Raw genomic sequence first — 23,522 nt, 5'->3', positions numbered from 1 at the left:
GACCATCTCCCATAGACATGGCCACAGGCTGACATGGTACATCGAAACTCTTATCAGATGATTATAGATTGTATCAAATGGCAAAGATGGGGTGTTCTCCTTCCTTGCATTCCCACAGGAACCAGGCCCCACCCCTGAAGCTTTTCAAGTGCAGGCTTCAGGAACATTATGTACCTTTAACCTATTCATGCACATTTGAAATTTTCCATTTGACAATTTAATTACAAAGGAGATAGAAAACTTTTACAATGTCACCACCCATGTTCAATATGTAGACTCAGCCAGGACATAGCACATATGATTCACAGCAAGATGGCCTGCAGGCACCAGGAAATGCTGTGCTTCTCCCATGCAGCAAGCTCCTTGCTTGGGAGACAGGCCTGGGCCTTTGTTTACCTGCCTTGCTCAGGAGCTCCAATCTCCTGTCTTCAAACTAAGACAGGCCTGCCTGAGAATATCCTCAAGTTGGTAAACCTGCTGATTCTGGCTTTCACATTTGCCACTTCCTGCTGTGGAATAATGCTTTTGTACACTGGTTTAATAAAATGCTGATTGGTCAGTAGCCAGACAGGAAATATAGGTGGGAAAAGCAGACAAGGAGAATTCTGGGAAGAGGAAGGCTGAGAGTGGAGATGCCAGCCACCATCCAGGGAGCAGCATGTAATAGCACACAGGTAAAGCCATGGAAAATATAGATGAAGAGAAATGAGCTGAGTTTAAGTGTAAGAGCTAGTCCGTAGTTAGACTGAGCTAATGGCTAAGCAGTTTTAATTAATATAAGCCTCTGTGTATTTACTTGGGTCTGAGTGGCTGCTGATCAGGTGGGACACAGGAAAACTTTCAGCTATAATTCCCTGTGTGGAAAGGCTTCAACCTGATGGTTTTAAAACTGAATAAAATCAGCAGCAAACACACCTGACATCTTCCTCCTCCCACCAGGGGCCCATCCACAGGTACCACACCTTGGCGCAGCTTCTGTCCCTTTTGTCTTTCACCTGGGATGGGGGTGTGTGAGAGTGGGAGTCCAATTTATTCCCAGCTCTGGGAACTTCAGGGAGCAGAGGTATCTCTTAGAACTTTGTTTTGTCCAGTGGAATGAAAGCAGATGATGAATCGAGAGAAAGATTTTTCCCTATATAGAGAAAAATATAAAGAACTACATGGAGGAGATTTTTGAAATTATTTGTTTTTTATATATTTTTGATTAAAAAATATAATTTTATCACTTTTCCCTTTCACTTTCCCGGCCCCAGCTCCTCACAACAACTTCTTTCCAACTCCTTCCATGTTCCTCTCACTCTCACATTGATAGCCTCACCCCTAACTAGTATTGTTTTTACATGTGTATTTATATGTGTAACATAATTTATAAAACATAGATATATAGAATGCATGTATATGTGCACAAATATATAAATACAACCTGCTGAGCCCATTTTTATTGTGTTTGTACATTTTGTTTCAAGGCCAACCACTCTGTATTGAATGACCAGTTGGAGGTCTCATCCCTGGTAGATTCTAACTGTCCTTCTCCTGCCCGTAATTCCCTGTCTAGTGGTTGGGCCCTGTGAGATTGTCTCCTTTCCACGTTTTCATGTGTATTGATTTTGTCATTGGTCAGATATTGTTTCTGCAGTCATTTCTAAGAGACAGTGTTTCACAGCAGGCTTCTTGGCATTCTGGCTCTTATATTCTTTCTGCTCCCTCTTTTGAGAAGTCCCCTGAGCCCTAAATGCAAGAGCTGTGATGTAGATGTGTCCACTGAGACACAGCCCCATAATTGATTGATCTCTGCATTGTGCCCGGTCCTGGTTTTCTTCGGTGTCTCCATTTACTGTAGAGAGGCTTCTTTGATGAGGGGAGATAGCTCTACCTATCCATGGGCACAAAGATAGGATGGAGAATACAGTTAGGAACTGAACTGTTCTAACAGAGAGGCGGTAGATTCTCTCCCAAGACCCATGACCTCATTAGCACCAGATGGTTGTCTAGGTTTTTGGCACCACACATGTTTTCTTTCTGTTGAAAGGGGCAGAGGTCCAGTTAGACAGCTGCTGGTTGCCACCAACATAGGAGTGACATCTACTGCACCTTTACTAATATCTCACCATGTTGAGCGTTATTGTGGCATCACAGCTGGGTGCTGTGTTGGCCACTACTGTGGCGTCACAGCTGGGTGCTGTGTTGGTCAATGTTATGGCATCACAGCTGGGTGCCGTGTTGGTCAATGTTATGGTGTCACAGCTGGGTGCCATGTTGGTCAATGTTATGGTGTCATAGCTGGGTGCCATGTTGGTCAATGTTATGGTGTCACAGCTGGGTGCCATGTTGGTCAATGTTATGGTGTCACAGCTGGGTGCCGTGTTGCTCACTGCTGTGGCGTCACAGCTGGGTGCCGTGTTGGTCAATGTTATGGCATCACAGCTGGGTGCCGTGTTGCTCACTGCTGTGGCGTCAGAACCGGGTACAACGGTCAGTTTTTCTCCCTTAGAATCTGGCGTAGGATTTTCTGACACTGTAGAATCTAGACAGAAGAGAGACTTCCAAGTCAGATCCAGCTCAACTTATCAAAGTTCTGTATCCCGAGTATGTAGTGTCTTCAGCAACAGGGTCTCATCTTCAGCATCTGAGAATCAGCTATTGGCAGCTGCCACATTTTGTGTTGTTTTGAGAGTCATTTAGACTACCCCGGCCAACCATTCTAGAGGGGGTTTCCAGTACCTGGCACTTTGGGTTCTGTTAGTCTATGTGTGGAGAGCATTGTCAACCTTGGTGGCATAATTTCCTTTAAGCTACACCACACACACACACACACACACACACAGAGAGAGAGAGAGAGAGAGAGAGAGAGAGAGAGAGAGAGAGACAAACAGACATACAGACATACGCATGTATGTATGTACTATAAATGCGTGTATATGTACATACATCTCTGCATATATGCATTGTGGTTATTTAGGTCAATGTAAAATAACATGATTCCTTGAGGCTTTCTCAAACAACCCTGTGTCATTTGTCCCTCTTTTCCCGTTCTCCTTCTGTATTGACCTCCCTTGAGACCCTGTCCCCATTTTCCATTTCCTCCTTTATCTTACGAGTGTCCTGATATTTCTTTAACATTGGTTGAAACCATTTCCACGTATCAACAATGGTCAGATGTCAGTAGTTGATTTGATGTGTTTTAGGCGATCAAAATGGTGTCACTTTCCTTTTTCAGAAGTAGCATTGCTTTCTCTGAGTGCCAAGCCATTGCCTCAGATCCTAGAGATGCTGTGTGGCCTGCACCTACTGCTCATGAGCCAGGATCGGTTTTCGGTTTGTTTGTTTTTAGTGCAGACAGCAAAAAATAAGGCGTTTGTCTTCCCTCTTCTTAATAGATACCCCGGATTACTGTGATCCTTGAGGTTGAGGTCATACTAATACTACAGGAAGAAGTAGCAGCGTGTGTGTGTGTGTGTGTGTGTGTGTGTGTGTGTGTGTGTGTGTGTGATGGAGGTGAAGGTATCATATGGAGTTCAGTGGGAACTGAGATCAGTGAACCATTCTCTTACAAAGGGGGACTGATAGCATCCCTAGTCCTCATGGGAAGAGATGGAATTCCTGAGTAATTGCCTCATCTCTGCAGAAAGCTGGGTGACATCTAACCTGCCCTAAATGAACAGGTTGGTTTCCCTGAGCCCGGGTGTTTTAGAGTAAAATCCAGGTGATGACCAGAAATGACAAGGTGCTGAGTCCCAGGTCTCCTCAAGCTGGACTGTTCTGTCTGAGACTTTCTTTGCAATGCAAGATTGGAAAAGAACGTTTGTTTTTAGAAGTCGGGGGCCATGACTTCAGAGACGAGTGATCAGACCAGATGCTCATGTCAATTTTTCACTTCTGTCTGTGTTGGCACTGTAGAGCTCAGGGTTCTGCAGTGACTGACCCCTGCATCTTCCTTTTACAGGGATTCACTGGGTGATGCTTGGTTTGAAAAGATAAATGAAGAAACACTAAATGTGACTTTAGTGGATGCCACTTGAGTGTAGAGATGCCAATGGTTGCATATTTTACAAGACACCTTCCCCTTGGTGTTACAAGAGAAATAAATCCAACTATGTGGGACTCATGTAAATTATTTTAAATTTATGTTTAAAATATTTAGTGGTGTCGTGGAGGACAGTGTGTGAAGTATGGTGATGAAGGCCCCAAGCCTACCCATGGCCATTGGTCAGATTGGTCCCCTTGGTCCCCCTGCTCCCGGACCTGTGGGGGAGGAGTATCTCACAGAGACCGTCTCTGTACCAATCCCAGGTATGTACATGACCTGCTTCCTTCCTTCCCAATGAGCCTTCCCACAGCATCCAAGCTTGTTAACACCAGACTATAACTTACACGGTGTTGCAGAGAACACTAAGAAGGGAATTTTACTCCATTCTATAGCGGTAATTAACGAAGCAATTACACATAGTTTATCTGGTAATTAAAAGAGGTTTATTTCAGGGGTAACTCACAACCAATAAGGGGTCAATTAGAAGATCCGGGAGATGAGGTGCAGTCCAGCATAGTTCTCTGGAGAATTTTGACTTGGTCTGTAATCCAGCCTCCAGGACCATGAGGAGTTAAGAGAGCAATCATGTACACATCTCAGGTCTTAAGGGGTCTTCTCGACCCCAGGGGCAGGTCATAGGCAGGTGTGACAGTTACCTGCTGCCACACTAGGGGCAGTGTTTCAAGGTCAAAGCTGGAACAGCTACCCACTAGACCATTCCCTAAACAATTTTCTCTCTTTTATGCGGTTTATGATGCTTACCACTTCCTGACTCCCAGGAAAATATAACAGAGCCAGCAGGGTCAGGGCAGAACTGAGTTTTAACTACATGACTTGAAACTAAAATGCTACCTAACTGTAAAAGCATGAGGCCCCAAAGTCACCATTCACTCCTTCGCTCCACTGTTTTCTTGAGTTTACCCACCCAGGCTCATGGAGACTCTCCAGAAACCAGCAGGCTCTTGGGTTGCCCTGTGATTCTCTGACTTGGTCCACAGGCCTAATGTCCTGGCCTTCTCACAAGGGATCTGGCAGTAGGAAGAAGATGATCTTGACTTTCTGCCTCAGTATCTCACTCTGAATGAGGCATCCTGGAAAGCCAACCTCATTCTTGACAGCAAACCTACCCACCTATAGGATATGAAGAGCAGTTCACTTTTCTGCCTCTTCCAGAGGATGCTGGATATAAGGAACAAGTTCACACAAGCCTGAATCTTGAACTCCATCTTGTCCTCCAGCATCAGGACCATAACACTCAGGATGGATTCAGGATGCTTCCCTACACTGTCCACTCTAAGCAGTTGATATTAGCCGCTATGTCACCCCAGTAAACATAATGTTCAGGAAGAGCTGATCTCTGGCTATGATGTGCATTCCAGACCATCTCATGGAGGGAAGTTTTGCCAGGGATCCACACGCACTTTGAAGCTTTGCAACAGCCAGAAATGCCCCCTGGACAGTGTAGACTTCCGTGCTGCCCAGTGTGCCGAGTACAACAGCAAGCATTTCCGAGGATGGCTGTACAAGTGGAAGCCTTACACCCAAGTGGAAGGTAAGTTTCCAGTCCCACTCTGTAGGGTGCTCCATGTTTCATTACCTGTGTTTAACATACATCATATGTTAGCACTGCCATGTTCAGACGAACAGATACTGTAGACCTGGGAGCCCATTGTAACATTCTTCTCTTAGGGGATTGGTTTGATCTGACCTACCCCACTGCCACTGCATATTACCTTCACTTGACCCACAGCCAAAAGTCCACAGGCCAAATGTGTTAAATGAGAGTTATTAAAAATCAGTAATGACTGTATTTGATGCTGATGTTATCACAAAACACCATCCACTACATACTTAAATATTAAAAGCTAAAAGATAACTATAGTATGCATTATAGAAAATGAATAATTTTTCAAGTATACTAAAGCAGTAAAATCTTATTCTATAACTACAAAATAAGAAACTTACTCATGGAGAGAATTAGATTCGCAGTGACCAGTAGGAGAGACATAAGCAAGGTGTTATGATAGGGTAACTAAAACTGTAAAAATGTTGGTAGTTCAAGAGGGATGGTTTGAATGTATTTAAAGAATATCTAATTGTCTCACTACTTGAAACTGAGAATTCTGTCCAGGCAAGTGGCAGATGTCCAGGGGAAGTACAAGAGCAGAGATATTCCATGTGGCTATATATCCATCATTTCAGTACGTGCTTTGTGGTAGTGGGTTTTGAAATTACTTAGCCCTGTGTAGGGAGTTGCAAGCAATCTCCCACAAGGCAGATTTAGTTTGGAACTTATGCATAAACTGTAAAACTAGAGCCCATGATAAACAGCACTGGACCAGAAGAAACAGTCTGTGAGATTTGAGGGAAATGGAACTGGCCTGTGACAGGGTGAACTGTGTGTGCTACCCCTGATTATGCTAGTCTGCAAAAATAATCATATTAAGCACATGCAAAATTTATTTTTAAAATCCTTAGTTAACTATCTCATCTTAAAAAACATCACAAGAAACTGTGAGTGAGTCTTAGACCTGAGAAAATTCCCAAGATGGTGTGGCTTCCAGCGTCAGCTGTCCTGATTTTATCCAGAGGAAAGAGAGAAGGTCCCTATGAAAGCTTCCTCTAGCCATATGATCTGTAGAGCCTTGAAACCGGAGAGATTTCAGATTCCTGGGGACCTACCACTGTTCCCACAGAACACATTGTACCCTGGAGTTTCTGTTCAACACTTCTTTCAATTTAAAGACAAAGCTTGATGTTTACTGCATCTTAATTATAAGAATCTTGCATAGTGTTACCAAACACTCCTGATCAGCTTACAATCCTGTAGCATGGTCTTTATATCATGAATGTTGTAGTCCAGTCAACAAATGCTTGTTGAGTGCCTACCGTGTGCCAACAACTATATAAAGGAACTGTTAGGCAAGGGATACTAGAGAAAAAGTAACAGTGAAGCATTAATAAATAATAATAATAAATTTGAAGGATTTTACCCAAGATAAACATTGAAAATTCTTTGCAAGAACCAGAATGGTGGTATATACCTTTACTTCTGCACTTGGGAGGCAGAGGCAGATAGATCTATATGAGTCCAAGGCTAGTCAGGGATGCGTGGTGAGGCTCTGTCTTAAAAAAAAAAAAAGTCTTTGAAATGCGTTATTGTGTGGGACTTACTTTATGGGGGGAGACAAAGAGAAATCTACCTAAACCTCAGAGCAAAAGTAACCGAGCTTAAGTATCTTTCTCATTTGTGTTTGTGTGTGTATTTCTTTTTAAGATCAGGACTTATGCAAACTCTACTGTATCGCAGAAGGATTTGATTTCTTCTTTTCTTTGTCAAATAAAGTGAAAGATGGGACTCCATGCTCGGAGGATAGCCGTAATGTTTGTATAGATGGGATATGTGAGGTAATAATGATTGCTTATTCATTCAACAAATGTCTCCAGACAGTCTGCTTTGTGCCAGGCATCCTGTAAGGGCTAGAAAAACCAGATATGAGAGGAGCCCTTTCCCTCCAAGTCCCAGCCCAGGGGGAGAAAGCCAGAAGAGCTCATGTTGATGGCACTGCTTTGTGATGGAGGTGTGTACAGAGCATGAGCAGAGGGGAGAGCTGATTCTCAGATGTGGGTCTGGAGCATTTGTGGGTGCCTAGGAGGAGGGAGCATCCACACCTGAGCTCTATCTGGAATGGTGCATTGGAATAAAGGGGTACTGAGAGTGGAGTACAGTGGATTTAGAAAGCCAATGGGGTAACCAATAGGCAATAGGGATCTCACGGTTCTCAGGACATGAACTAGAGTGCACCAAGGGCACCACTGCCATGTAGATTAGAAATTTGGTTTGGGGACAGCAGATCTACAAGGGGTGCAGTTTCTAGGCAGGGTTATGAGTAGTCAATGGGGGAGGGGTAACTTTTCAGCTATCATAATGATCTCCACATGATAGACTGTCTAGACCTCAGCTGCAGCAGGGCAAGAGAAATCAAATAACTCCAAAACCCAAAAGTCTGGAAAACTAACCCAAAAACATAGGAGAAATTTTGGAAACCTGAATTAGCTTGGTGACATAATCTTCCCTGTCCTCATGTATAACTGTTGGTGGGCTTTCTTCTTCCCATTTCATATAGATATTTGCAGTAGAAATATCAATGTATTCACTCTATAGAGCACAGCCTCAAGCCCTGTGAGGACCTACATACATGATAGACTTGACACAGTTGATCTTTCTAAGTTCACACACAATAGCATTACAAAATATGTCTGGCCATGAGGATTTCCAGCATGGGACTAAGACCATGATTGGCTTATTTCTGAATGGATTTTATTCTTAGACACTCATTGATAGGAAATATGAAATCAGCAAGTATCATAGAAAAAATGACAAGCTCCTTAAACTATGCAACCTTGCACAGATCTATCTTCTATTGTCACAGATGGGGCGAATTTCCATGCAGTGTCAATCACTTTCAGTTATAAACCCACTACAGCAGAGCCTTGTGTGAACACACTGATAGTCATCTTACCAAGTCAGTATTGCTCTGAAATTCACTCCAACACAGTCTAGAGCTTTAACTTAGGACTCAAGTGCTACAGCTGGGGATGAATACTACACAAGATATACAGCATATTACAAGAAAAAAGATGCCAGGAGGCCAGGAGCAGCCATGCTGTGCACATAGTTGGTATCCAGCACCTATGTGTTAACTATTCTCTGTTGGAAACTTGTTTGGCTGGAGTGGGAGGAAGAGTTTGTCATGAGGTTGGTGATGTTATTGCTTGTATTGTCCTTTTTTTTTTTCATGAATGATTCACGACCTTGTGGGGCCTCTAGAAAGTTGGCTGTGACCATGTCCTTGGATCGGACGCTGTCGAGGACTCCTGTGGGGTCTGCAAGGGGAATAACTCAGATTGCACGATGCACAGGGGACTCTACAGTAAACACCACCATACTAACCGTGAGTAACTCTGGGTCATGCACTTCCCAGGAAGTGGTGGGGTCAGAGCTTTTGATGGGAGATGCTAAGGAAGAAACAGCAAACAGCGAGTGCTCCATTTCCCTTTGCTTCTGGAGCAGTAGCTCTCAACCTGTGGGTTGCAACCTCTTTGGGGATCACTTCAGATCATCAGAAATACAGATATTTACATTAAAATTCACAACAGTAGCAAAATTATAGACATGAAGTAGCAACAAAAATAATTTTATGATTGGGAATCACCACAACTTGAGAAATTATATTAAAAGGTCATAGCATTCAGAAGCTTGAGAAACACTGGTGTAGCCAGAAGTTTTCCTGTGTCCTGTAGCCAGTCAGTTCCAAGTAAACACACAGAGGCTTATATCAATTACAAACTGTTTGGTCTATGGCTCAGGCTTCTCTTTAACTAGCTCTTACAACTTAATTCAAGCCATTTCTATTAATCTATGTTTTGCCACGTGACTCCATGGTGTTACCTGTGTTCCATTACATCTTGCTCCCCCAGCAGCACTCAGCATCTCCTCTGACTCTGCCTTCTTCTCTTTGTCTCTCTGCTTGGATTCCCCACCTGGCTCTATTATGCCTTGCCATAGGCCTCAGCAGCTTCTTTTTAAACCAATTGTAGCAACACATATTCACAGCATACAGAAAGACCATCCCACAGCACACTTGTCTGGAGCTTCTGGTTTTATCTGGAAGTGGGTGCTAGGTTCTTTGAATTAAAATGACCCTTAGAAAGATCAAAAGACCTGTTCTCCACCTGATGAAGAAGGACACCCAGAGCTAACAGCAGCTCTAAACTTGGGCTCTCACATCCCATTGTTGAGAAGCTAGGTTCAACTAAATGCTGCATTCCTCTATCCAGAGTACTACCAAGTAGTTACCATTCCTTCTGGAGCTCGGAGTATTCACATCTATGAAACGAACATATCTACCTCCTACATTTCTGTGCGCAATTCTCTCAAGAAATATTACCTGAATGGACACTGGAGTGTGGATTGGCCTGGACGATACAAGTTTTCAGGTACCACCTTCAACTACAGACGGTCCTACAAGGAGCCTGAGAGCTTAACCTCCACTGGACCAACCAACGAAACACTGATTGTGGAGGTAGAGACCAGCTTTTGGTTCTGGGGCTGGATTTGGTGGCTTGGAGCTTTTGTGAGCTTATTGTTGTGCCTCAAATTGGAAATATGTGGACAAACTGTTGCTACCAGAAACAGAAGCAATCCATCCAGCAGTCTCAAGGGGGCAGTAGACTTATTGTTATTGTCTTCCCTTGCTTGGCATATGAGTGTGTACATGTCTTCACCTGTGTTAACATCTCTGGGTCTTTATCAGTAGATTTTATGGGCGATTGCTGTTTTATTTTAATTAATGTTTTATTTAGCTCACAGACTTACAGGTTATTATAATATGGCTGGATGTGTGCATTCTTGGGCTTTGTATTCATTCCCTCATTACCCTCTCTTGTCCCTTTTCCCCTCATGCTGTTCTTCATACATATGGTGCCTGTATGATTGAACATCATGGTTGGATAGAGAAAGGTGATACATAAATAGAGATAGATGATAGACAGACAGATAGATAGATAGATAGATAGATAGATAGATAGATAGATAGATAGCTGATAGAAAGATGATAGATAGGCAGGTATTAGGTAGAAATCACATATGAAGATACTGTTTTGTCTTTCTTATTATTCCCGTGTCTTGACTCCCCTCTTTCTCATCTTATGTTCATTCTGTCACTCCATCATCCTTCTTCTACTTTCCTGTCATATATGTGTGTGCACGTATGTGTATGTCACAGATATGAGAGGAAACATGAATATTTGCCACCCTAAGATGGGCTTATTTGTTTGTATTGTGATCTCCAGTTCTATCCACTTTCCTTTCAACAGCATAATTTTACTTTTCTTTTTAGCTGAATAAAGCCAGGTTGAGTGTATGGATCACATTGTATGTGTACCTCATAGTGTATATACCAAATAGTGTATATACCATATAGTGTATATACCACATAGTATATGTACCACATAGTGTATGTACCACATAGCATATGCACCACATAGTGTATGTACCACATAGTATATGCACCTCAGAGTGTATGTACCACATAGTGTATATACCAAATACTGTATATACCTCATATTGTATGTACCACATAGTGTATATACCAAATAGTGTATATACCACATAGTGTATGTACCCCATAGTATATGCACCACATAGTGTATGTACCACATTGTATATGCACCACATAGTGTATGTACTACATAGCATATGCACCTCATAGTGTATGTACCACATAGTATATGCACCACATAGTGTATGTACCCCATAGTATATGCACCATATAGTGTATGTACCCCATAGTATATGCACCACATAGTGTATGTACCACATTGTATATGCACCACATAGTGTATGTACCACATAGCATATGCACCTCATAGTGTATGTACCACATAGTATATGCACCACATAGTGTATGTACCCCATAGTATATGCACCATATAGTGTATGTACCACATAGTATGTGCACCACATAGTGTATGTACCACATAGCATATGCACCACATAGTGTATGTACCACTTGCCTGTGGATGGACAGCTAGACTAATTCCACATCTTGGTCATTGTGGATAGTGCTACAATAACCACATATGTACATGTGCCATCTCTGTGGTGTGCTGACTTAGATTCCTTTTTTATGCATCAAGGAGTACTATAGCACATGGTATTCTAGCATTAGTTTGGTGAGGAAACTTCACACAGCTTTACACAGTGGCTTCATCACTTTTACTTCCAACAGCAGTCTCTGAGGGCTCCACTTAACCCATATCCTTGACAGTGTTTCTCAACCCTCACTTGTCTTTTTGAAGACAGCCATTGTCTCACTGCGATGATAAACTTAGAGCACCTTTAATCTGTATTTCGCTGATGCCTAAGGATGTTGGACACTTTCTGGCATTGGTTGGGCATTTGTATATCTTGTTTTTGGTCATTATTTATTCAGTTCATTGGCTCATATAATGACTGGATGGTCTAAGTTCCACAGCTCTGTATACATATTAGGTATTAATCACTGACATGGTGTATATGAGCAATAATTTTTCTATCACTTGTCTCCTAATGATGAGATTGTTTCTTCTGCTGTGCTCTTCTTTTATAAATTGATTTTTTTTGCTACAATATATTCTGATTAGTTTCCCTCCTTCAACACCTCCCAGATCCTCCCAACCCTGACCCATGCAATTCTATATCCTTAGTTTCTCTCTCACTGGAAAAAAGAAATAATAATAATAATAATAATAATAATAATAATAATAATTTGTTTTGTCCTATTCTGGGTTTGTTTATTTTATCTGCTATGCTGTTTTTTTTGTTTGTTTTGTTTGGTTTGGTTTTTGGTTTTTGGTTTTTCAAGACAGGGTTTCTCTGTGTAGCTTTGTGCCTTTCTTGGATCTCACTTTGTAGACCAGGCTGGCCTTGAACTCACAAAGATCCGCCTGCCTCTGTGAGTGCTGGGATTAAAGGCATGTGCCACCACTGCCTGGCCTATGCTATTGTTTTTAATATTGTACCATTCTATTCACCAGCTTTTGCTATTTCTTGAGTTGCGGAAGCCTTTTTGAAGTTTTTATCTACAACTAGTCTTTGTTTTCCTCTAGGATTTTCTGAGATCCTGATCTTATAATTAAAGTCATTGATCCATTTTGTGTTTTCTTTAACAGGATGAGATCTGTGAGTCCAGTTTAGTTGTTCTATGGTGGATATGCAGTTTTCCTAGCAGCATTGAAGATGCTGTCTTCTCTCCAGTGCATGTTTTGGAAAATTTGTTGAAAGTCAGGACACTCTATCTGAAAGAGTTTAGTTCATTCTTTATTTTGTTTCATTGGACTCAACATCCATTTTATTTTTACCAGTACCAAGCTATTTTTGTTACTATGTCTCTGGAGTATAAGCTTAAAACAGGAATTGTGATGCCCCCAGTGTCAATATTTTTGTATGGGTTGTGTTGGCCATCCAGGATGCTTTATGCTCCATAGTGAGTTTCAGAATTATTTTTCATATCTCTGTGGAGAATGTCATTGGAATTTTGACAGGAATTTACTGCATCTGTGGATTGCTCTTGATGATGTTAATTATGCTGTTAATATGTCTCATACTGTTAATTATGCTGAAACATCTGGTCTTTATACATTCTAGTTTACTTTTCAATTTCTTTATAAAGTGTTTTGAAGTTTTCTATATTGAAGTCTGTTTATTCCTCATAATTTTTTTTAAGGATTATGAATAGATTTGTTTTCCTGACTTCTTTCTTGGCATGCTCACTATTTGGAGAGAAGCTACTTCTTTGTGTATATTTCTATAATAATTTCCATTGGCTTCTGAGGGTGGGTTTATTCTGTCTCTTAGATGATACTTTTTTTTAGGTATCTGTTAAGTTCCTATGATCTATGATTTGGTATGAGTTTGAATTTTCTTTGTTGCTTTTGTTGTTGTCTGTATGTTCTATTTGTCAGTTTGTTTACACACCTGTGGAAAGTGTGGCTTTGAAGTCACCCACTACTGTTGTCGCTGGACCAGCCAGTGCCTCTATGTCTGTTTATGCTTGTTTCATGAATTTGGATTTATTAATGTTTGATGCCTATGTATGTATGATTCTTATATCACCTTGGTGGATTGCTTTCTTTATTGATATGTACTGACCTTCTTTTGGGCTTAGTGTCAGTTTACCAGAGAGCATAGCTTTCCCTGATCTTTTTTTCTGCCTCACTTCCATATCTTCACTTTCAGGATGGATGCATCTTTGCCAGTTTTGTACAATCCATTCTTACTGTTCCATTCAACCAGCTGCTCCACATCTTTCAACTGGAGACCTAAAGGTGTTCTGTTGAGAGGGATTTATTGAGCCCTGTAATTTTATTGTTTCTTTTCTTAGTAGACTCATTTTTTTCCATTTCTTTCTCCTTTATTAGTATTTGGGTTTTGGTGGTTTACTGTGTGGGACATTGTAGTGTTTTCCTACATCTCCTTTTCTCTCTTCCCCACGTAAAACTTATTCTTTCCTGAGTGTTTTAATGGATTCTGCCTTTCTTACTTGTTCATGTGTAAGGCTCCTTTGACTGTCCTCTGCAATGGCCACCTATGACCATGTCCTGCTTCAGTTGTATTTGTCTTGAAATATCTTTAGTTCTCCACAGGTTTCACTCTATTTATTTACCTATTATTTTGTATATATTCTTCCTGGTTTTAGAAGATAATCTTGTAGCATGTATCAGAAGGACATTAGAAAATAGACACTGTTTTATCATATGATTTTTAAGGTATTATTTTATATAGTTCAAAGCAAACTAGTTATCAGGTAGTCATTGATTGTATTGTAATTCACTTTTTGTTTTCTTTCTTTTTCTGCAGCTTTTGTTCCAGGGTAGGAACCCTGGTGTGGCCTGGGAATTCTCACTGCCAAGGTCAAGTGATAAGAAGACTCCAGCTGCCCACCATAGCTATACCTGGGCCATTGTACGCTCAGAGTGTTCTGTTTCCTGTGGAGGGGGTAGGTCACTTCTTTTGCAGCCCCAGAGGAGGTATGTAGGTACCAAATTGCCAGCCTAGCTATACATGGGCTGTCATGTGCTCTGAGTGTTCTGCCTCCTGTGGAGGGTCTAGGTCACTTCTTATCCTGCCCTAGAGGTCGTATGTGGTACTGAATGAAATCAAGCCACTGGTGATGAGAAACAGAATCATACATGGAAATATAGTGATAAAGTGTGAGAGTTTTAATTCAATCTTATAAATAAAATTAACTGTAATTTGTCACCAACTCATATCCTCAAGTCCACCAAGAAACTTCATGAATGTTATAAAAACAATGTTGACTGTGATAATAATCATCATGGCAGAAAGATATAGTAAATAATAGACTTACTACCTTAGTAGCATAGAAATTTAAGAGAAATCCAAGGAATTATTTCATTTTGGGGGGATTTTCTTTATAGTTTAATGTATCATCTGTCTTTAGAGAAATTTCCATGAGCTTCTGAAAGTAAGTTTGCTGACTCTTAGGTTGAGTGTTCTGAAGACACATTAAACCTCTGGCCATATGCACATGATGAGAAGGGCCACCATTAAAAAAATCACAGCCCAGGAGATTACCAAAGACACCTTTGTTTGTGTTGATGCAAATTCACAGTCTGCTTCTGTTTCAATTCTATCATTATAATAAAAGACCACAGCAAAAACTGACTTACAGGAGCAGGGGTTGGTTTTAGCCCACAGTTCTGGGTTCTAGTCCATCACTGTTGGCAGGAGTTTGGCGTATCCATCACATCACATCCACAGTCAAGATCTGAGAGCTTGCTTGTGCTCAGCTCAGTCTCTGCATTCCTATATGGTTTAGGACCCCCTGCTTAGGGAATGGTGCTCATCCACTATGGGCTGAGTCTTCATATTATCAATTAACTTAATTCAGACAGCCACAGAAAGAAATTTCCACAGGCCAACTCAACATATACATATAGGATGTAGGCCCTTATTGAGACTCCAGGTCAGTCAAGTTGACAATAAGCTAACCATCATACAATCTCTGTCTGTCTGTCTGTCTGTGCCTGTCTATCTGTCTCTCTCTCTCTCTGTCTCTCTGTCTCTCTCTCCCTCCCTCCTTCTCCTTCAGCACCTCCCAGGAGCATGCTATGCTCATTGCAATCAAGATAAAAATCCCACATTGTCATCTATGTGCACTCACTGTGGTCTCATATACAGTATCTTGGAGAAACCAACAAGGGTTCAGAGTAGGACTCTTGCAGCCAGCTCAGATTCCAAGGTGACTTCTGAAAAACATTTGAGACTGCTTTCTCTCTATAAAGTTGAGGATTCTGTGATGATAAATGGTGGGAGTCAGTCACCCTCAGCATCTTGGAGATGTTGGTATTGCTGTCTCTCTCTATAGAAACCAGAAGTTTGGGGAATGGCCTAAGACCACCTAGCAGATAACTTCACTTGAACTCATCTGCTGAGTACCACGTACATGGTTTTCCCACTCTAGCAGACTCCAGATGGTTGTACTTTTTTTTTTTTTGAGCTGAGGATCGAACCCAGGGCCTTATGCTTGCTAGGCAAGCACTCTATCAATGAGCTAAATCCCCAATGCTAAATCCCCAACCCTGGATGTACTTTTTAAAGTTACATTTACTTACATGTGATTTACACGTGTGTGTGTGTGTGTGTGTGTGTGTGTGTGTGTGTGTGTGTGTTTGTATGTTCATGTACACATCACCATGGTGCACATGAGGAAGTCAGAATGCAATGTTGAGGTCAGTTCTCTTTCCACCACGTGGGTCCTAGAAATCAAACTCAGGTCTTTAGGCCTGACAGCAAGTGTCTTTACCCTCTGACCCATCTTATTGGCCATGGCTACACTAGAGAGTTATGCCCATCAGTCCACAAGAGACTTGTATCCAGGAAACACAATGTTTTCTTCCACCATCTTCCTTTCATAATATTTTGTTGACACATGAATGTATACCTCACCTACAGGTGATGCAGCTCATGGCCATTAAGGATTTATTTAGTCTCATCTCCTTAATTTCCCTTGTGGAACCTCTGTTGGGAGGCATAGGCAATGTCTGTATTTATTTACTGATGGTTAGTTAATGTGACTTACTTTGAAGTGAGGACTTTTCTTCTCCCACATTTAACCACCAATTCATCTAAAGCGGTCATCTTGATGAAGTAGTTCATTAGAATGTATTGTCTCTCCACTTCTGAACCTTCAGAGTTTGAGAAGTCAATGGAATCCAATGACGCACATCTTTTTACATTTATGGAATGTAGTCCTATCATATTATCCCTGGTTTGTCCTCTCACTCTACTTAGTCCCTTTCCTCTTCCCAAGTCCCGCCCTCTTCTAACGTCATTCCCGTGTGACTCAATGAGTTACGTCAGGTTTGTTCACAGGACATAAACCCCTTACCAATGGCTACACTACTAAAGAAAAGGCCTCTCTCACACAAAACATTAACTGTGTATAAATCCTCAGGTGGGTATGGGACTTACAAGTCTTCCCATCTTCTATGATGAGGTGTTTGATAGGCACAATATTGCACAAGTGACCACAGCTGCTGTAACAACCATGCCATGGCTGTAAGTCAGAGAAATCCAATAAAAAAAAAAATGATTGGTTACTTCTGATACTGAACTACTACCATTGCACTACTAGATATTTCCTTCCTGGGTACTCAGTGTTTTTGTTCATGGGTTCTCTGAGACTGCTAATGACAATCCCATCCTCCTTATCATATAGATCATCTTCTAGCACCTTGAGAATCAGCTAACAGGGAGGAGACTTCCAGCCCATTTCTGACTTGGGTTCTCTAGGTCTTTTTAACCAAGAATGTGGTGTGATAACATATAGACTTCAGAATGGAATCCTTGGTTTCCCTAAGTCTGTAAAATTATCCAATATGTTCATGCTGTTGGAGCTTTCTAAATCACAAAAGCCAAGTAGAGTTGTTTAAATTATATGCTACCTGAAAATAGCTTATTCACCTGGTATAAATCAATATTAGAGCATGAAAATCCAACATCAGTATCATTTTCATATTTACAGTTCTTGAAGAATGATAACTGCTCATGAGTCTGATAAGTGAGGTGGTATTGTGTTCACCCAAAATATTGTGCATCCTAATAAACTTATCTGGGGTCAGAGACAGAACAGCCACAATATTAAACTTAGAGGATAGGCAGTGGTAGCACACACCTTTAATCCTAGCATTCAGAGGCAGAAATCCATCTGTTCAAGGATACAGCCAAGCATGGTGACTCCCGTCTTTAATCCCAGAAATTGAGCCTTTAATCCCAGGGAGTGATGTCAGAAAGCAGAAAGGTATATAAGGCGTGAAAACCAGGAACTAGGAGCATTTGGTGGTTAAGCTTTTAGGCTTATGAGCAGCACAGTTCAGCCGAGATCCATTCTGAATGAGGACTGAGAGGCTTCCAGTCTGAGGAAACAGGATCAGCTGAAGAACTGGCGAGATGAGGTAGCTGTGGCTTGTTCTGTTTCTCTGGTCTTCCAGAATTCACCCCAATACCTGGCTCAGGTTTGATTTTATTAATAAGAACTACTAAGATTCCTTCTACAGATAAGAATATCTCTTGACTGTGCCTTCCTTTCTCAATGGCTTTGCACGGTTCCTCACCTGGAGGAAAATTTGATTCATAATATTCTGTACTTTTAAAATCATGTCTCATACAGACTTTTCAATACACTGTGTTGCATCATCTTCTTATCTATCTACAGATATCTAAGACCCAAATCACAGAAGACATTTGGAAATATCTTCACCTCTTAGTTCAATACACGTCACCTGGCATCAGCAGTAGGGGTCCTCCTTCTGGTTTTATAGATGGGCATTTGATCTTCTGTGATGGGCCTGACTCTATAAGGAAATGGTGTCCTGATGGTAACAAGCAGCCACTGGTGTCCACCTTCCTTTCTGGCTGCTTTATTTGCTCCTTAACCTCTGCTCTCTATTCATGACATAATCACACTTTAGTTCAATTTTTCTGCTCTGTGGGGCCTGAATGGACACTCATCCTGCCCCTGGGATGTGGCAGTGAGAGCCAAGAGTCTTATGGGGATCTGGCTGATCCGATGGAGTCTGTGCCCAGAATGGAGACTTGAATTTGGTGCTGAACTCAACTATCTGCTGTTTATTTCATGAAGTCATCAGCTTTTTTCAAATTTTCATGAAATGTAATTTTTGAATCTTTCTTCTGTGATTTAGTTGGTCCAGTGTGTCTCAAGCAACTAATCATAAGCTCCTGTTCCATACTGAAATGTTTACAAAGCAGGATTCTCTAATATGCAATGGGCATTGCTAAGGATGAGACTTTTCTTTCAGAGGAAAATATTCACCTCATACATGACTCAAGTGTCCCCAACAACCTTTAAGATGGGCTTTGTAAACCTCTCATATGTTTCCTTAGTACTCTCTTCATCTATACTGTTTCTGGTACTTATACTTTCACTAATTTAGGAGTTAGATTTAGAAAATAGTGACCTTGCCCTTATTTTATTAATATCAAATCATTTGTTCACTTGTTCATAAATTCCTTCCCTCAGCAAACGCTGAGGTTAAGATCTGAGAATAAAACTTCTTAAAGCTATCCAGGTAAATGCATGAGATCTCAGAGACCATGGCTTTGTCCCTTTGTGTCTGCATTGGCAGTGAAATATCAACACGCTCATTAAATTTCATGAACATGAATGATTGACTTTTTAGTAGATAGCCGATGTCAGTGCAGTATACCAGAACACCTCCATGAACCAAGTGGGTGTCTCTATGAACTCATTGTTTCTTAAATGTATGATGACCAGGGCTGGGCTCTGAGCCTTTAAGTGTGTGTGTGTGTGTGTGTGTGTGTGTGTGTGTGTGTGTGTGGTGTGCCTGAGGAGGCCTGAGAGGGAACTGATCCCCAGGATATGGGGATTGTGAGCCATTCAACATGGGTGCTTGGAAATGAATTTAAATCCTCTGCAAGAACTGTATGCACTATTAACCAATGACCCATCCTTCTAGCCCCGGTTTTAGACATGATGGATCCACAAAAACACACTCAGTCTGGAGTCAGATTTTCCTAGTCTTCATGTGTAGTGATGGAAGATTGTAATCCTGTTGTATGAAATGATCCACAAGGGAGCTCAGTGTGACATCACAAGTGCATGTCCTATAGCGCAGTGTTACAGAGATAGCTCTTGGAGAGCAGAAGGGCTCTCTGGTCCTACTACTTTAATTGTCTACACCTCCACATCTGCACAAGACCTGACTCTAATTACACCCTACTACCTTTGCTTTATGTGAGACAATGTTCTGAAGCTCAGCATGACTGCTTCCCTCTTTGAAACTTTACCAGAAATGTGAGGTGGCAGAGATGAACTGGAAATGATGCAGGGTTTCAGTTATCTTTGAGCTGATTCACTACCTCTGTGTCCTTGTGTTCTTGGCCAAGAGTTGATAAATTCAAATCCATCCTCAATCCTGTCCTCCTACCACCTAAAGGAAAATAAGTGAAAGAAAAATAGTGTGTGTTCTCTAAAGATGGAAGACACTTTCCTCAGTGGACCTGAGTTGGATTGACACCACACGGGTTTCTTCAATATGCTCATAGTTCAGGGTGAAACAAAGAAGTCCCCCTTACCAAAAAGCACTCATCCTTCCTCCCATAGCCTCTCTCTCCATCAAGGCACTAGGGTAAAGTGTCTGTCCTGGGCCCTGGGCATAGGACACTTGCCTTATCCTGGTGGACATAGCCATCTCCCCTCTATACCCTACTGGGGTGTATACTCATGCATACAGGGTTTCATGTCTGTACATTTGGAACCTGAGAAGGTAAGCCATCAGTGTTTATGTCAATATTACCTGCACATCTTCTCATTTCAATATGGATTTATTCCCCCAAGCTCATGCAAGAGTTCAGTCCCCAAGGTCCCATTTTAGTGCACTAACAGAGTAGAAAATTAATTCCACTACAGTATTTAGTAGACAGGCCTTTGGGAGAAGATTATATTAAGCTGCTCTGAGGATCCTTCTGCAGGAGTTGCATGCATAAGGAAATCCTGAGGATGGAAGGGGTGGGTGGAATTGGATACACTGAAAGCACAGGAACTCGTAGGGGAGGAGGGGTGTTTTTAGCACCAATGCAAAAATAAGGGGATGTTATTGAAGGACACATATCCTAGACTCTCATGGCCTGAGATATAAGAATGTAGCTGTCAAAGACTAGAACCCTAGAACCTAATCATTGAGTAGGTCTACCCTCTGCTGAAATATGAGATGAACATAATTAATATTAGTATTTATTTAAATCAACTCAATAGGTTACCTGTATTAACAATAATAATTAAAGATGATGAAGTCATGAATTTGAGGTGAAATGAGGGGGTATGGAAGTAGAAAGGAAAGGGATGGAAATGATATAAATGTAGTATTCATAAATAAATTTTAACTAAATTAATATAGTTGGGAAATTAGCATGTTTTGTAAAATGATTTTATTTCATCAAATGAAAGATAGCATTGGTTGTAAAAACTATGTTAAATTTATTTTTTGTTTTGTTTATTCATTCATGACAGTCCTGGGGATTGAGCCTAGGCTTTGTGCTTATTTTAGGAAAACATTCTACCCCTCAGCTATACCCTTAATGAAAAACATATTGAATTTAAAGATACAGAGAAATATGTAAATTCTGAAATATTGGGCATTCACACAAAGGCATGCAAGCATAGTGAAGGTTTTTCAAAAGATTTTTAAGATGGTTTTGCTAGCTCTTCAGCACTTTTATCTCTGGGCATGGCTGCAAGTCTTTATCACATGCTCCCTTTCTACAGGCAAGATGAACTCAAAGGAGGGATGCTACAGAGACCTGAAGGTTCAAGTGAATGCATCCTTCTGCAACCCCAAGACACGACCTGTCACAGGGCTGGTGCCCTGCAAGGTGTTAGCCTGTCCTCCCAGGTAAGAAGGGCTCAGGGTTCACAGATCATTGGAGCTCTTGAGTCTGGAGACTGAGAAGTAATCATTGCCAGCTCCTGTGTCATTTCAGCAAAGAGACAAATGAAACAAGAGCTGCCTTGATGTAGGACCAGGAAAAAGACTTAGGGGTAAATAGCCTGGAAATCCTTTCACCTGTGAGAAGGAGTTTTTCCCTTAGCATCCTGACGTTTTTATAATCATGTCTATTGTGACAGTGGTGGATTCTCCTGAAGTCTCTAGTGTCAGTCACTACTCTTTGCTACTTACTGGTGACAGGTACTGGGAGAGCCATTCCCAATATCTGCCCAGAGTATTGTCACACTCTTGTGCATGGGTGAGCCAGGCTGTCTTTCATTTCCTTTCTGCCCTGGAGACTGTCACCCCTATGTTCTCTGAGATGTGGGGTTGGGGAGCTTCCTGAGAGACATGTAAAATCTGATTCTGGAACTTCACTGTCTTTAGTCTTTATCTTTATGTGGTCAGGTCACAATGAGAGGTGAAAAATCACCTGAGATGATAAAACTCTAACTTCAATGAGCCAAGGGAACTCAGACACTTAATAAAAACAATCATGACAGGGTGGTGGTGGTGCACACTTTTAATCCCAGCAGAGGCAGGCAGATGTCTGTGAGTTCAAGGCCAGCCTGATCTACAGAGCAAATTCCAGGGCTACACAAAGAAACTCTGTCTTGAAAAACAAAAACAAAAACAAAAAGACAATCCAAAAGTATCTTTATGTGACGATCCACAAAGTAGAGCAAATGGATCCTCAATTTGAGGAAATGCTCTGCCAAAGTACATGACTACAGTAGGGCAAGTTGCCAGCTCTCCACTCATGGAGCTCTGTGTGAATCCAGCCTCTCTTTCTCTCTCTCTCTCTCTCTCTCTCTCTCTCTCTCTCTCTCTCTCTCTCTCTGACACATATAACAGTTAAGCTTGGAATTGCCTCTGTCAGAGCCTTCTCCAGAAGATGATGCCATCTCAACAGAGATGCCCCAAATATGTATGGGGATCTACTACTTTTCTAGGCCACCAGCCCCACCTCAACCATGGTTCCTTGACATCATATCCCATGGCTAGCCAGGTGTTGGTCAGAAGCTAGACAGGATTTGATGAACCCTCAGCCACTAGGGCCTCCAAAGATATTTTTGGATTGTTTTTTGTTTGTTTGTTTGTTGGTTGGATGGTTGGTTGGTTGGTTGATTGGTTGGTTTTTTTAAGACTCTAGGATTTGTACTAGGGTGAAGGGCTGTTCTTAGAATCCATGGACACTAGGGACAATATTTTATAGCAGCACTAGTCATATAGCTTGCCATACAGCCCAGAAGGCTGATAAAAGATCACTACTGGTCACCTCTTATCTGAGTGTCCCACAGGCTGAGCTAAGCCAGACAGAAAGAGCGGCGTGTGCCATGGGTTTGCTCTGGTCCTGTGCAGTTCAGACTCATAAAAATTAAGAAGATGGACTCTGTCCTGTCAGCTGAGGAACATGCATGGGCCCTCTGAATGTGGTGACAGTTATGTGGATAGATCTGTTTGAGAGTCCTGGGCAGTGGTTCAAGGACTTATCTCGGTGCATGAAATGGCTTTTTGGAACACATTCCCTAGGGTGTGATATCTTGCTCAGCCTTAACACAGGTGGGAGGGGCTTTGTCCTGCCTCAAAGTCTAGTATGCCAGACTTTGTTGACTCCTCAAGAGAGGCCTTGCCCTCTCTGAGGAGTGGATAGGGGGGTGGGATGGAGGAAGGTGGGGGGTGAGATAAGGAGAAGGAGGGGGAACTGGGATTGGTATATAAAATGAGAAAAAAAAATTTAAATTAAAAGAGACAAAGAATCACCACATACTCCATACTAATCAATAATATCCTCACTATGAACCTATCAATACTGCTAGTATATGATGTAAGTCAGATGGATATATTTTTGTATGTTTGCATGTGTGTGCCTTTGCGTGTATGTGTGCCTTTGCCTGTGCAT

General features: G+C 41.6%; 1 protein-coding gene across 1 annotated transcript in view; it reads left to right on the top strand.

The window, feature by feature from the left end:
* The window catches only part of Adamts16 (ADAM metallopeptidase with thrombospondin type 1 motif 16), a 116,096-nt gene that overhangs the window by 65,158 nt on the left and 27,416 nt on the right, over nt 1-23,522 (top strand). Inside the window, 7 exon segments of the mRNA XM_036207144.1 lie at nt 4,142-4,290; nt 5,407-5,579; nt 7,305-7,435; nt 8,859-8,982; nt 9,869-10,113; nt 14,430-14,568; nt 21,400-21,526. Coding sequence (XP_036063037.1) covers nt 4,142-4,290; nt 5,407-5,579; nt 7,305-7,435; nt 8,859-8,982; nt 9,869-10,113; nt 14,430-14,568; nt 21,400-21,526 — 1,088 coding nt within the window.

Source organism: Onychomys torridus, chromosome 15 (assembly GCF_903995425.1).
Source record: "Onychomys torridus chromosome 15, mOncTor1.1, whole genome shotgun sequence".
NCBI lineage: Eukaryota > Metazoa > Chordata > Mammalia > Rodentia > Cricetidae > Onychomys > Onychomys torridus.
Note: the sequence above shows the minus strand (reverse complement) of the source record. Positions and strands in the feature narration are given on the sequence as shown.